This window comes from Enoplosus armatus, chromosome 17 (assembly GCF_043641665.1).
Source record: "Enoplosus armatus isolate fEnoArm2 chromosome 17, fEnoArm2.hap1, whole genome shotgun sequence".
NCBI lineage: Eukaryota > Metazoa > Chordata > Actinopteri > Centrarchiformes > Enoplosidae > Enoplosus > Enoplosus armatus.
In genome coordinates, this window is record NC_092196.1 from 3,747,902 (window position 1) to 3,763,678 (window position 15,777).

Sequence of the window (15,777 nt, forward strand, 5' to 3'; positions counted from 1 at the left end):
AACGAGCTTGCGCTGTACTCACAAGGAAGTGCAGTGAAATTGATGCGTTTTTTTTCAGCTGAGTTGGCTCATATGCCAAAAGGTGGCGATTTGTTGTTCTTATTATTTATACAACCCGAGATAAATTGTTCCCTAAGTGCGAAGTGATTATCTGCCAGAGGCGACACGTCACACCTTTGAAAATGCCCCGGAGAAAGGTAAGGCAGATGTTCGCAGCAGACTCAGCCGTTAGAGCAGACTGCAGATCGGACACACAACATAACGTCATAGCTAATGTTAGCCAACGTAGTGGGGAAGAATAAGCTGTGTGGAAAAACCTTTGACCAGCCAGCTGACATGCTATACTACAACATGCTGTTAATACGTTGTAGATGCGTGTTGAATATCAATGTGGGTAGAATCACTGAATTGACCTGTCGTTTTGTGTTGTTGCTAAAAGCTAAGCTAGCTAATGTTTAAGTTATTGCTGAGTTGCAAGAATGTGTTGTTGTTTATTAAGTGTCGCCTCTTCGGGGTTTAGTGAGAAGAAATTTGAGAATGTGGGCTTTGCGAATTTGTGGTCAGATTTCCACCAGTTGGTGGAGAGCATGGGCACGCTGACACCTCGTTAATGTCGATAACGGCTGCTGTAAGCTAGCTAAAAGATGAAAAGGAACAGGCTGTTCTTTGAGTGCGAGGATGGAACGCAGCGTCCGGACCAAAACAACGCGGTGATTGGACAGAATCGAGACAAACGTTGCGTTCATTGGCCCGGTTCCCTCGAACTCCGCCTCCTCTCCAATATAATTGGCCGTATGTAAATGAGGTGCTCCGCTTCTTGTTGTGAAGTTGTCAAACACACTTAACCATCTGATGTGCGCTAGTGGTCCATGCTGTAAAGTGATATTTCCTGTTTTTTTTCTCCTTTTCACTTGTATATTATTTGTTACTGTCTTTTAGTGTTATTAATTAAGTACAATTTTATTATTAAAAAATACAAGTAGCCTAATAGTGATGTTATTAGCATTATTTTGCACATATACTACAGTGTACACTGACATGGTGTATTGTATTGTACAATATTGCTTCAATTCGAATTTATTGTATTTTTTCTATTTACTGCGCTTATTTTGTATCTGCATATAGCTTTAAATTTTGATTAAAGGCTTAGCTCTGCTAATTTCTTATTTTCCTAATTTCCTGTAACACCTCATTTACACACGTGGCATCAATAAAGTGTTATCATATCTTATTATTACATTTCTTTCGTTATTTTTTTGGGTGGCCCTCTGTAAATTAAATGTGACATATGGAGAAATTAGAAAAATAGATAAATACGATTGTGAACAAAATATCAAGTGCAAAGAATGGAATGCAGATAAACACACAGATTATTCTTTCACCATCTGAATTAATACTGTACAGTTGTTGGTGGCCATATAATATCACGTGTGAGCCAGAGGATGGAAGGGGCCCCAATATGTTATTTGTTTGATGCAAATGACATGTTGGCTACTGCTTAAGTCCCCTTACCCCACCCCCACCCAGCCGGATTTTTGGTCTCTAGTGGTGTAGGGTGAGCCCTCGTACGCCTCAGCGTCACCCCATTCATTCCGTGCGGCAGGCAGCCAGGCAGCCTGCAGTTTCGGCAAATTATGCAGCAAAACAAGTGCATGGGACGTCTCATTGGGTCATTGTTGTTGTTTTTTTCTGAGTTGTTAGGCGCTCTTGGCAACAGTCTTCTAAACAATTAGTCGACTTAAATGACAAATTGGAAATTCCGGCGGAAGGTGCACTCGGGCGTTGTGGCAAATCTGGGGTGTTGGTCCAACCTGCTGTCGGCGTTATTCGAGGTGGACACGTGGTGACGCCGATTAGGCTATTTTGACTATTTTATTGACAAGTACGTCGGGACGAGACGGGGCGCAGAGCCGGAGGAGATGTGGAGGGGGTGACGCTCCTCCCCTAGTATGGGATCTTTGTTGAATTATCCGCTGGTAAATAAAACCCGAGTCTTTCCTTCAGTCGGTCTCGCGGAGTGTCTCTGACTGACCTGGCACGTGCTTTGGTGACAGTCGTCACTTGAGATTTCTGATAACTGCCGTTGTTCTTCCCAGAGGACCGCAGGCAGCAGCTCGGACGGGACGGAGGACTCGGATTTTTCCGCCGACCTCGAGCACACGGAAGCCTCCGAGAGTGCGCGCAGGCGCAGCAGCACGCGGCTGACTCGCGCGTCACTGCGCCTCAGCCAGAGCTCACAAGGTAAACATTGAAATGACAGTCACGGTGCTTGAAGAGCTTCCATTGAATAGCGGTCCAGGATCAGTTGTCACAGTTAAACGCGATGAGGTTGGTCACTGGATGTTGACCATGTTAATCACTCCAAATAAGGAATCACTTTGGAATATATCAGCAATTATATTACAACATGAAGAACATTGCCATACAGTAACATCTGTAATAGACCAGATAAAAAGGGATAATAATCTCCCTTTATGTTCCTCCAGTTGGACATTCTTCAAATATAAAATAAGACCATATTCGACTAAGTTTGTCAAGCATTTAGTCAACGAAAAAAGAAGATTTCAATTTAATGTAAGGTTGCATAACAATTTTTTTTTTTAGTAGATCAAAAGCCAAATGGATAAAGGATGGAGAAGAAAACACCTCTTACTGTTGTAAATTATGTTAAATTACGGTACTACTCATCAATAATGAGGAATGCTCTGGATCTAGTATGATAACCAATGAAATGTTTCCTTTTACAACAGTTTGTATACATCCTGTTTTCTATCCCACGGGTTAGTAAAGAATCAAAAGAGCTATGTGATCCTGACATACGGATAGAAGAACCGGACATGGCTGTAAATGATTTAGAACTGAACAAATCCGAAAGGCTCAGATTGGCTTTTTGGAATTATTCAAGGGAACTTTGGTTTCAGGTGTTGTTAGAGGCTGTCGAGAGTCATAACCTCCCGCCAACCACGAAGCAACGAGTCAGTGTCTTCTTTCCAAAACAAGGAAAAGGTCCGAGATGAGTTGACAAGCTCAGGCCTGTTACACTTTCCTTTCATTAATAAGGACTATAAACTCATGGCTCATGTTTTTGCTATGCCTGAAGACAACTCTATGAGTGTCAGAGCAATTCACGACAACATACGTCTTATTGTAGATATTCTAGATTATGAGGGCTTTATATTAGATAGTGGTTCCATTTTATCTATAGATTTTAATTAGATATGACAGATCGTCCATTCATAACCCAAGCTTTACAACAATTTGGGTCAGAAATGTATAGATATTCTATATACTTTTTGTAGTAATAGAAATATCTCAGCACAACTTACTTGCCATTTTGCCTTGCAGGTATAATTAAACCTATTAATGTTACAAGCCAGTCATTTCTAAATGCATTGTCATTTCATTTATATGTGCCATTTTTAATGAGGAAGTATGCTTTCATTCAGGGACCACAGAGAGACCTCCCCCCCCCTCGCTCAGCAGTAGCCATTATACAAGGGCAGCCTTAAAGCATGAATGGGTTCAGACAGCGTGACCTCCCCCCACCGCAGACATGCAACACTCCACTCCCACCCCCTGTGTGACCTCTTTCTGTTGTGGCTGCCAGAGGGGATTTGCAGCACGGAGAGAAAGGCCGACACTGTTTCCTCTGCTTTTTGTTACCGAGAGAAGTTGGCCACGCTGTCCGAGCCCTCATGCAGGCTTAGAAACACACGCAGAGTCTAGTGTTCCTCCAAAAACGAAGTGGATTCATGGGTTCAGTCCTCCTTTCTCTGGCAGGATTAGTCTCTTCATAACCATTGAGGCCGTTTGCAACAAGTAACTATCTTCTTCTTCCCATTTTTGCTTGGAGTTGCTGCTCAGGTTTAAGAAATCCAAAACATTTGAATGCGTCTGTTCAGTAGATTGTAAGCTAAAGTTTTCGCAGCAAGTTTTCATGTAGACAGCGATTCTTTTTATCACCACTTAATCTGCTGATTATTGTCTCGACTAATCGTTTGGTGACATCAAATAGCAAATCATCTAAAACCTAAAGATATTCGGTTCACCGTCACATAAGACAAATGCTCACAACTTACAAGCTGGATCTAGGAAATGTGTCTCAAATTTTTGCTTGAAAAATGACTTACATGATTCGTTGATTATCAAAATAGTCGATCAACCAATTGACTAATCGTTTCATCCACTGCACTCAAGGCAGTGACTATAGGTCACGCTGTTAACAGTAACAGAGGGAAAAACCACTGAAATTGGAGTTATAGCAATGCCATAAAGGACAAGAAATGCATTTAAAAGTGAAGTAAAAGTATAGAAATATTAGCAGTAAAATGTGTCCAAAGTAAAAGTAGTCATTATGAAAGAAAGCATATGTCTATACATCTTTAATCGGTATGTTAATGTTTTAGGTACTTCAATGCATGGTATTATGTTGTATCTTTTGTATGTAAAGCCATATTAAGTGATCTCTTCTCTTCTAGATAACTGCAGCTCAGTGCGGAGCAGTTCTCCTGCAGCCACGGGTCCTGACGAAGGCCAGGACTCAGCAGCAGAGTCTGCAGCGGCGGCGGCTGCAGCAGCAGTGGCAGCGTCGGTCTTCTCCTCCGGGCGCAGGGTCACACGCAGCCAGCAGGGGGCGACAAACGCCGCGGCCAAAAAATACCCACTGCGCCAGAGCAGGTCGTCTGGCTCAGACACCGAGGCCAATGGTGAGACCAGCACCTGCGTGTCTTAGAGATCGGATCTCTACATGACATTAGGGATGCTTTCAACGTTGTAACCCGTTTTATTCAAACTGGATGCAGGTTGGTGTGTTCGTGCACCTCCTCTTGGCGGTAGAAGGAGGAAAATCACAAGCCGAGAGAGAAGGAGAGTAGACACAGAGGCACAGAAGATGGAGGAGATGAAAAGTGAAGAGGGAGCAGTAAAGTCAGGGGATGTAGGGAAGGAGGGAGAGGACGAGAGGGAGAGTAAAAGAAAAGGCCGACTAGTAGATGAGTGAGTTGAAAAGGAAGCTGGAGGAGCAGAGAAAAGACGGAGTGGCATGGAGAGGAGGAGGAGGGAGAGGAGGGGGAGGAGGAAGTGTGTTTCATTCATTCATTGTAGAGCCGCTCAGCTAATGTCACGTGTCCTGCCTGTGATCACAGCGTGTTCCTGATTATAAAGAAGACAAGTATGTCTCAGTACATAATATCCTGGACTTCCTATCCGGGACGAATGAATTACCTTACTGAGGCCAGGATCTGTTGTCTAACTTCAGACACTGTAGGAGGCGCTGATATATATATATATAGATATATATATATATTCAAGTTTATCCTCTAGTACCTTAACAGAGTCATATCGTGAAACAATATTAAGAGTGACGTCATGCTACACCATTAAATGTAATTCATGAAAAGATGTTCTTTACAGTCATTTTAATCATGTCTGTGTCGCACAGACCTAGTTGGTTTGTGGGTTTATTTGCACTGCCCAAAATCGAAAGATCAAATGTGAAAAGTCATAGCTGAATTCCAACAAATGAAAACACGAGGTAAGAGTAACAAGGTAAGGTAAGACCACAGAAGTGCAGGTAAAGCTAAAAGGCCAAGAGGCTCGTCGCCCGGCTCCCCTCGAGGACAAAACCACACAATTCAGTTGCAAAATAAATAACTACAGACGACAGTCATGCAGCTCTGCAATACTGTCGCAGATGCATATTCAAAATGAAAACATGCTAATTGAAAAAATTAATTGGGCACTCTGAAGTTTGTGAAAATGGAGCTCGAGGCTGATAAATCTTTTGCAATGTTTGTATGGTGGCCCAAGCTTTACTGCAGTCTCTTTATAAAACCATGGACTAATATAAACATAACATTGTGCTGAAATGTATCATGTATCTTATTGTATCTTATCCCATATGTTTTTTTTTGCTTATTTAATATGTTGATGTAATAATATAATTGAATATATGAATCATTTGATATATGGTTTGCAGTTTGATTTGTTATCTGTCTTTACTGGAAGGAATCATGTTGGAGTGGCTCTCTCCAAGTTGAGTAAAAGTTTATTTAGCTCCAGCCATTTAGATATGTGATTATTAAAGTTTCTGTGAGGATAAAAAATGCAATTTGCAAATTAAAATGGTAGATGCACGTTTAAAAACACCAGGCAAATGAAGCAAGGGCCCTAAAATGGACCCTTGTGGAACGCCAGATTTAATGTTAGCGAGAGCTGAGTTCATTCACACGATAGCTACAGAGGCCACGCCTAGCTCCTTCAGCTTCTGTAGCACTATATTACAGAAGCTATGATGAGGTCAGAAATGCTTCGGAAATGTGGTTCTTCCATCAAATATGTTTCTGCCACAGATAGTTGGCACGTTGTAGCGCAATAAGCGCCCTCATTAGTTAGAATAGTCAGGCAGTATGTCCTCCTGTTCACCGGCCAGCCTCTCTGAGCTCAAACGCTGGTCCTCTGCTGCAGCAACATCACTCTTCACTATTGGATTTCTCTGCTGGAGGGTCTTAACTGCATCTGTATGTGGTCGCATTTGCTGCCTGCAGAGATTTCCCTTAAGATAGATTTAGCAGAAACAGAGAAGATACTTTTATTGCAGGAAAAGTGGTAAAACAGCTGCATGACTATTTAAGCTGCTTAGGGTTGGATGCTGATTTTTAATCATTGATATGTTTTTCTGTTCTGTTGCTGTACCACTTGCGAGGCTCCATTTGAGCCATAATGTTATGGAACATTCTGTGTTGTTTGTGGTTGTTAGATCGCGATGGTGCATGCTAAAGTATTTATTATCCCTATGAGCAACATTCTAATTTGAAATTTGAGCTTTTTGACTTTTGACTTAAAAAAGGCAAACCACTGACACACAGCATGATGGCAATTTGTCCCTCTCTTTCCCTTTGTCCTGATTGGCTCAGCAGACCTGAAGCAGGGGGTGGACCGGGACGAGACCCCTCCTCGCACCCCGACAGGCAACGCCCCGTCCTCGGAGTCCGACATCGACGTCTCCAGCCCCAGCAACGACCACGTGTCCTCTAGCAACGATATCGTAGTCTCGCAGGAGGAGGACGAGCGGCTGGCCAAAGAGCTGTCGCTCAAAGAGGCCGCCGCCCACGACCTCTCCCACCGGCCCAAGCGGCGGCGCTTCCACGAGAGCTACAACTTCAACATGAAGTGTCCCACGCCCGGGTGCAACTCTTTGGGTGAGGACGCGAGCACTGTTTTCATCACATCAGATGTCCGGCTCCTGCAGGCCAACCCTGAGCTCTCTCCTTTCCCCCTCCCCTTTTCTCTCAGGTCATCTAACGGGGAGGCATGAGAGACATTTCTCCATATCGGGATGTCCCCTCTACCACAACCTCTCTGCTGATGAATGCAAGGTACATGCACACACACACAAAGATATATCAACAGGGATTCCAGGTTGAGAAGTGAGTGTGAAACCATGACGCTGAATGCTATTTTAAAACAGGAAGCTCTGACCATTATATTTGTTGTCTGTTATCTTACAGTTTCTCCCTCTTTTTTTTTCCATTTTATTTTCTTATATTTTTATGACAACTATCTGCCGCATTGGAGTAAAAATATGTTACATTTGTGCTTCAGTTACTACTTTGTAGCTTTCATGACATTAGTCACCACTGTGGGAACATCTCAGCCATCGCACTGCGACCAAGTGTCCAGTGGATGAAACTGAAGGAAAGCCAACAGACTCAAATTGAAGTTGTCAAGCTGCGAAGCCTCCAGGAACTCTGAGGTGGTTGCTGCGATGTTTCTGCTGCCGGGGTTGGGGTGTGCGTGCGTGCGTGTGTGTGTGTGTTTGGCGTTTGGTGGTAGACGGTGTTGATGTTTTGTCAGGGCAAAGCATCGACGCGCGACAAACAGGCCGAGGAAAGGACGCTGTCGCACCGCCAGGACGAGAACAGACACTCCACCAGAAACCAGGTAAGGCGCGAGCACGCACGCATAAACAGCATGCGCGAGTGCACCAGGAGAGCATAACGCGCAGTGACACGTGCCCGCGCCTGAAACAGACAGGAACTGAAAAAGTGAATCCAGGTGAAGGCTGAGACCCTTACTCTTAAAGCAGTAATACCTCAGGTCAGAGATCACACTGTGATCCCTCAGTGTAGCGGGGCCAGAGGCAAAGTTATGAAGGGCTGCTGTAGGCGGAGTCACAGCACCACTCCTCCTCGCCTGATGTGAAGAATTTGTCTGTTTGACTGCTCATTGATCAACAGAGAAAAGGCTGTGAAGGAGCCGGAGTTAACCTAAGATGCTCGTGTTCATGCATTGTCCCTGGCCAGATGTTAAAAAGGCAGAATAATAATAATAATTCATATACACCGAGATAATATACCAAAAAAACAATAGCACAGCACTCAGCCGCCAACGAGTAACGCCACAGTAATAACACATGGTCGTTAGCTGCAAGCCATACTTAATAAGTCAGAAGATGCTGAACACGCTTTATTTGTCATTATACAATACAGGATTGCACAATGAAATGCAGTTGAAAATGTATAAACGGATATTCAAATATTTAAATTGGAATAGATTAGAAACAATGAAATGGTTACCTTCCTCTTCCTATGAGGACTACATCTCTAGTGTGTTATGAGGGTATTCATACTTTATGACTACACTCAGTGTGTATACGTGAGTATAGGTAGTCATAACCATACTTTAAGCCCCAACCACTAGTATAACCAGTCAAAAGCATCCATAAGACACTTATAGTTCATTATAAGACATTATGAATATACGTCATAAAGCCTTATAATTCTCTATGAATAACGCACTACAGATGTGGTCTTCATAGGAAGTGTTAAAGTGTAGCACTAAAGGAAGAAATAAAAAGCAAACTAGGTGAATATATTCAAGGCTGTTTCAGAGATCATTCAGATTCCTACAAATCAAAAATTGTTCAAATTTGATTTAAGACGTGATCGGTTTAGCCACGCTGTAACATGGCTCATAGGATTAGTGAGTTTGGAAGCAGGTTGCTGTCTGTGCAACCATGTGTATGGATCACAGTATCATCAGTATGGCTGGATCTCTTCAGACAGAAGGCAAATCATTTATGTACAGACTGGGTAAAAGTGGCCCGGGTACAGAGCCCTGTGGGACGCCGGCACAGATGTTAAAATCGGTGGAATGCGAATTATGAACCTTCACATTTTGTGTTCATTTTTAATGTCACCAAACAGTGATAAAATATCCATATTAGTATTAATGGGAAATGAATATGACTCAGCAAGACGTTACTTCTTTATACGTTGTCATCAGACATTTGCTCTACTCCTCAAAAGGTAAAAAGGGGAAGTGGAAGTGGAAAGTGTTCTCTGTTGAATAGTTTGTCCCCGTGTGGTCTCAGGCCCCCACAGAGCGTCAGCTGCGCTATAAGGAGAAGGTGACGGAGCTGAGGAGGAAGAGGAACTCCGGCCTCAATAAGGAGCAGAAGGAGAAATACATGGTGAGTGGGTTAAAAAAAAATATATATATACGTGCGATAGCCTTACTCCGCTTAGTCCTTAATATGCGCCCCCCTTTTCTATCAGGAGCACCACGAGAGCCACGGCGCGAGCAGGGAGCCGCTGCTGGAGAACATCACCAGCGACTACGACCTCGAGCTGTTCAGGAAAGCGCAGGCACGTGCCTCGGACGACCTTGTAAGAGAGAAAACTCATCCTCACCTCCGCCCCTTACTCTTTTCCCCTTCCCGCTCTTTTTTGCCCCTCCTCTTCCACCTTTTCTGCATTATTCCTCTTCTTCTCTGTTTCAGTCAGCAAACCCTCCTCTGCAGCCACAAGAGGAGTCTGAGATATTTTTGGTAGTTTGCACAATCACTCCCTGTTTCTCTGTGTGTGTTTTTGTTTTGTTTTCTCTGCTCTGTTACTTCGTGACCCATTCAGAAGAGAAGGTCTTGTGATTTTTCATTTGTATGTGTAGGCTGTTAACTCCGAATGGCATATCGGAATCAGAATCGGAATCAGAAATACTTTATTGATCCCCGGGGGGAAATTTTACAGTACCGGTGCTCCCATTCAAGATTAGAAAGCAGCACAAATTTAGAAATAAAAGTATGTACAATATATAAAAATAAGAAATAGAGAATAAAAAATATACACATTTACAATATTACAATATTTAAGTGAAAAATAAAAGTTAAAAATATATACAGCAGCAATATACTTTGCACCGATAGATTTAGATTACCTGCAGGCTTTCCAAGCTGCTGTTTCTATTATACATATAATAAATAAAAGTAATTTTAAGATCTTAATAACATTTTTGACAAAGTAACGTTAATAATGCAGCTAGTCTTTCATTATCTTCAATTCATAAAGTCTTATCTTCTGTTTGCCGCTGAAAAAGTCTTTAAAATCCTTGCAGACAACAAAACACAGATATATAAAGAGATTTGTTTCCTACCTTCATATAAAGCCTTTTCCTATTTGTTCCTCGATCCTATTTTTTTGTTTTGTGGCTGGTCGCCTCCGCTGAGGTTCTCCTAAGTGTGACCTTTGGTTCGCCCGTTCCTCTTCCCCGAATAATGAGAGATCTTTCCTCTTTCTCCTCTCGTCCCTCTGCCTGCCCTCTCGCCACTTTTCGCTCCCTTTCCCCTCCTGTCCTGGCCTGTACAGGAGAAGCTCCGTCTGGCCGGCCAGGTGTCGGAGGGCAGCAACATGATAAAGACCATCGTGTTTGGTCGCTACGAGCTGGACACCTGGTACCACTCCCCGTACCCGGAGGAATACGCCCGCCTGGGGAGGCTCTACATGTGCGAGTTCTGCCTTAAATATATGAAGAGCCAGACCATTCTGCGCAGGCACATGGTAAGGCAGCCTTTTCTCATATATATAGATATATATATATATTTGAGGGTATCTGCAGGTCCTTTGCCTGAAATCAATCCCATGGACTTTCTGCTAACAGTCGCAATCCAACATGTCACATTTTAAAGATGCAAAAATGACTAAGTGATGACACAAAATGACAATAATCCAAAAATCTCAGTTTACTGTTCACTATAGAGTAAACTACTGAATGTCTAGTAGTGAATGAGCGACTGAGGGAGAGATTCCGGACACAGCTAATGGCTTAAACTCTTGATTTTGTCATGTTGATTTATCAATTTATCTTTAAAAAAAGGTCCTGTTTGTACTATATTATGCAGGTTTGCTAATAAAAGAGTAATTGTGATTACTTTTTTTCCATTTTAATTTTACTTTGGCTAGTTTATGCGCAGTGTCTCAAACGTCAAGAGAAATGCTCTCGTTTTGGCGACTTTAATCCAACTCCAGTCGGCATTCAAATGTCGTGACAGTCTTAAATCTCCTGTAGGAGTCAGTCTGCTGATTGCACTGTTCATCATCAACCATAACAAAAACCTCACAGTTTATAATGAGTTAGGCTGTTTCCACTGTGGAGTTGATCAACTGGGAAATAAACCGGGTTTTCTATGAAAAGATGCATTCTTCTAGTTTCTGTATTTTGATGATCAGTTTTCTCCCACTTTTCAGTAAACAAAAAAAACCCCACCACTAAATAGTGCAAATTCTTCCAGGCGTGCTCAGCGAGCGGTGCTTTATCTTTGGATAGCCAAAGAGATTGAAGCTTCCAGTCGGTGAAGTTGAAGCATTAAAGTGAAAATGGACTGTGGCACAAAATGAGTCCGGGCTGTTGCCTCGGTTCAAACTGTAACCTTGCTATCTCAGTGCCTAAGGCGATTCGGAATTATATTCCAAACTTCCACTCGGATAGACTGTCTAACTTTGCCCTGCTGATGCAGCTCCCACCATTTCTCTACTGGAGTGAGCGAGGCGAGAGAAGAGGCCCCTTTTTGCCATAAGATATTAAAAAGAGAGTTAGGACAGCAATAAGAGCAGTCCACAAAACACTTCGCATGGTTTAAAGGGGCACTCACTAATGAGGCTTGTACTAGGGACTAAAAGTCAGAATATCTCTGCCTCTGCTGCTTTGATTTTGAACACTCTTGTGAGTCCCACATCTTACCTTGGTGCAACCCTAAACCCTATAGTATCCCATTAAGCCTGGTCACCGACTAAAGATGTGAATTGAACCTCTTTTGATTGAACCTCTTTGTCCAAAATGTTGTACTAACTTGCATATAACCTAACCTCTGCTGCTTCCTCTCATCTCTGTTGCACAAAGGCCAAGTGTGTGTGGAAGCACCCTCCAGGTGACGAGATCTACAGGAAGGGGAACATCTCTGTCTTCGAGGTGGACGGGAAGAAGAACAAGGTAAAACAAAACAAAAAACAACAACAACAAAAAAAAGAGCGCAGCACAACCCCTCCTCACCTTCACCCCCAGAAGGTCCAGGAATCATTTGGCCTCCTACTTTTTAAGTCAAGGTCAAGTGTTCTGAGTCACTCTCACCAAACTCTTATTTTATTTTATTTTATTTTAGTTGAATTTGGTATCTCAATAAACTCCAAATTCATTCAGATTAAAGGTCCCGTATTTTGCTCATTTCAGCTCTATGTTTTTATTCGGGACTCCACTAGTGTGCGTGATTCACAGTTAAAAAAAAAAAGGAGTTTATCTTCTACTGGCCCTTCATGCAGCCCCTCAGTTCACCGTCTGTCTGAAACAAGCCGTGTTAAACAAACTGAACAGCCTCCAAAACGACCTGCTTTATAATCAAACTTGGCGGTGAATGTAAGACTGCCATACCCAATGAGGCGGGGGTCTGTCTGTGTGAGATGAGCCGGCTGTGTTTCCCGTAACCTTCGAGAAATAAATGTGATGCGTCTCCTCGCAGATTTACTGTCAGAACTTGTGTCTGCTGGCGAAACTCTTCCTGGACCACAAGACTCTGTATTACGACGTCGAGCCTTTCCTCTTCTACGTCATGACCGAAGCTGACAACACCGGGTGCCATCTAGTGGGGTACTTCTCCAAGGTAACCTGGGAGCCCTCTTCTTAAATCAAATGGCATCCGATTCTGTCGGGCCGTTATGTTGACGGATTTATTCTCGTTCCGCAGGAGAAGAACTCTTTCCTGAACTACAACGTGTCCTGCATCCTCACCATGCCACAGTACATGAGGCAGGGCTACGGCAAGATGCTCATAGACTTCAGTGAGTGCAGACACCCAGTGTGTGTAATCCTCTTTGTGTGCCCTTGTATGTGTGTGTGTGTGTTTTTTTGTCTCATTAACTTAACACTGGCCAAGGGAGTCTGCACAGCACAATAATGCCAGATTTAGGAGGCTTTAGTCTGAAGCACTTGCCCTTCCGAGGAAAAGCCTGCATGCTCTTGTTTTTGGGGCACTGCAGTCATTCATTTTTTTATTGAATTATATTTCCTTATTTCTCTTTTTCTCAGTGTGGGGGGGGGGGGGGTTAACCCGCAAAAAGCTCCATCTGACCTGTCCTTTCAGGTTACCTGTTGTCCAAGGTGGAGGAGAAGGTGGGTTCACCCGAGCGCCCCCTGTCTGACCTGGGCCTTATCAGCTACCGGAGTTACTGGAAGGAGGTGCTGCTGCGCTACCTGAACAACTTTCAGGGCAAGGAGATCTCCATCAAAGGTCAGAGCTGGACCGCCCTCTCCAAAGGGCTGGAAAAGAGACAGGAAGTGGGCATTGGTGCATCCAGACCTCAGACCCATTGTTGGCCAAGTCATTGATTGCATTATGAACCCACACGTGTGATATCAGGGGGAATCTGAGAGCCCCAAAGAGGCCGACAGTTCTTGAATTGAGTTTGACAACTACAACACAATATCGCACTCAGTTTAAGATGAGCTACTGTTCACTAATAACTGATTCACAGCTATTCAAAAATCTTTTTGTCACACCAAATAAAGAGGTAGAGAAAGAATGAAATAATAGATTGTCTCCAGGGTCAGACAGCAGCAGCGACGGTGCGACGAAAACAGCCAAGAGTTCAGTAATAACACTCTGTTCCCTCCCGTCCAAGCCTCTTTTTGTCCTGTTTTTCTTTTGAGCTTTTCCCCCCCCCCCCAAAATTTCCGCATGTTATTTTGAATTTAGGAAGATGTTTTCAACTCGCACAGAGTAATACAAATAACTCCTCTCAGTCACTGGAGTCTTCATTCAAAAGGCGTTCTCGCTGCACTGCTGTGGTCCGAGCCTTTTGATTAGTTCTAACTGTACTGAGCTGCTGTGTTTGCACAGTTCATGAGGAGCTGTGAATGTGGTCATACCTTAGCTGATGTTTTTAGAATGTTGAGTGTTTTTCCAGTTGCATAGATGTGGCAGGAAGCACAACAAAGATGCGTCTGTTTTTTTTTTTAATAGTTTGATGTTACTGTGAATATGTAACGTAATGTCATTCACGTCCCACACAGGATGAACTCCAGTAACTTCGGTGATCCTTTCACTTTTCATCTAGAACCATCATTCAGTCCAAATTTGAATTGGTTTATGACCAAATACCTGCAAAACGAGTGACATTCCCATCAGCCCCTGCTGTACTTTGTGTTGAGTGCCAATTAGCAAATGTTAGCATGTTAATCTAAGATTGTGAATATAGTAAACATTTTACGATTATGTCTTTGGACAGAACTAAGCTAGCAAGCTGTTTCCCCTTGTTTCCAGTCTTTGTGCTAAGCTAAGCTAACCAGCTGCTGGTTGTAGCCTTATATTTACTGGATAGATATGACAGTGGTATCAATCTTCTCATCTAACTCTTGGCAAGAAAAGCATGTCTCCAAAAATGTCAAACTATTGTCATTGTGAGCATGTTAGCATGCCGGCATTAGCATTTAGCTCGAAGCACTACTCTGCCTAAGTACAGCCTCACAGAGCCGCTAGCGTGGCTGTAGACTCTCAGTGTTCTTAATCAGACAGCTCGTGATCCCGCCACCCTGACCTCCTCTTGTCCCACACTCGTGTTCACAGAGATCAGTCAGGAGACGGCAGTGAACCCAGTGGATATTGTCAGCACACTGCAGTCCCTCCAGATGCTCAAATACTGGAAGGGAAAGCACCTGGTTTTAAAGAGACAGGTAGGGAAACAAAATCATCCAACTCAAAGGTCCAAAATTCTTTCACGTTGTTCTGTCCGTTTGGTAGAAACTTACCCCCCAGCTGGTTTTATTACAATGCTCTACATTAGTGTCGGTGACTAAGGTGACTGCATTCTCTTTCTGTAGGACCTCATCGACGACTGGAAGGCCAAGGAGACCAAACGTGGTAATGGCAAGGCCATTGACCCCACAGCCTTAAAATGGACGCCGCCTAAAGGGACGTAGCTTCCTTTCACACTCCAAACCCCAAAACACACACACACACACACACACACACACACACACGTACACAGACAGATCCTCCTCCGCACACACTGGCATGCTCACAGACCCTGAGCCTAAACCCTCACACACACACGCACTCTTGTACAAAACGCTTTCAGCAGCACCGTCAGTTACTTACAGAGTCAGCCGTCACTCTGGGTTCAGCGGCCACTGAATCGAATTTCAGTCCGAAAAAAACACGACATCGGCCCATTGAAATTGTGTCTGTCCTTTGTTTGGACGTTACACAAAACGAGAAGAAAACGAGGAAAATAGCAATGAATGCTAGTGTTTGGAAACAAAAGCAATATTGCAGCTTCAGATGTCCTTGAATACTCAGTTGAGGTAATTGTAATAAAAGAGTTATAGTTGTTGTAGATGTACTGAAAGCACTAAGCAATATACTTGAAGACAAACTAGACTCTACAGCCTGGTGGTCACACATGCCAACAACTGTAAGCCACTGGCTATTACTCACTTAAAGTACAGTAATAT

At 43.3% G+C, this 15,777-nt stretch overlaps 1 protein-coding gene across 2 annotated transcripts; it reads left to right on the forward strand.

The window, feature by feature from the left end:
- Positions 1–180: 180 nt before the first annotated feature.
- Positions 181–15,475, forward strand: LOC139300196 (histone acetyltransferase KAT7-like). Of its 2 annotated transcripts, XM_070923209.1 has the most exons (13): positions 181–197; positions 2,097–2,241; positions 7,294–7,376; positions 7,855–7,941; positions 9,374–9,472; positions 9,558–9,668; positions 10,644–10,835; positions 12,175–12,264; positions 12,788–12,928; positions 13,013–13,106; positions 13,409–13,555; positions 14,891–14,997; positions 15,145–15,475. In XM_070923209.1, the coding sequence occupies exons 1-13, from the start codon at positions 183–185 to the stop codon at positions 15,241–15,243; spliced, it is 1,410 nt and encodes a 469-aa protein (XP_070779310.1). In that variant the 5' UTR covers positions 181–182; the 3' UTR covers positions 15,244–15,475. The 2 variants fall into 2 exon arrangements, with proteins under 2 accessions (XP_070779310.1, XP_070779311.1); XM_070923210.1 differs by lacking the exon at positions 7,855–7,941.
- Positions 15,476–15,777: the final 302 nt, after the last annotated feature.

What these genes read in the sequence shown, in the direction of transcription:
- LOC139300196 (XM_070923209.1), top strand. An exon ending in TAGTGGGGTACTTCTCCAAG is followed by an intron (nt 12,929 to 13,012) that starts GTAACCTGGGAG and finishes CTCGTTCCGCAG; the next exon opens with GAGAAGAACTCTTTCCTGAA. An exon ending in CAAGATGCTCATAGACTTCA is followed by an intron (nt 13,107 to 13,408) that starts GTGAGTGCAGAC and finishes CTGTCCTTTCAG; the next exon opens with GTTACCTGTTGTCCAAGGTG.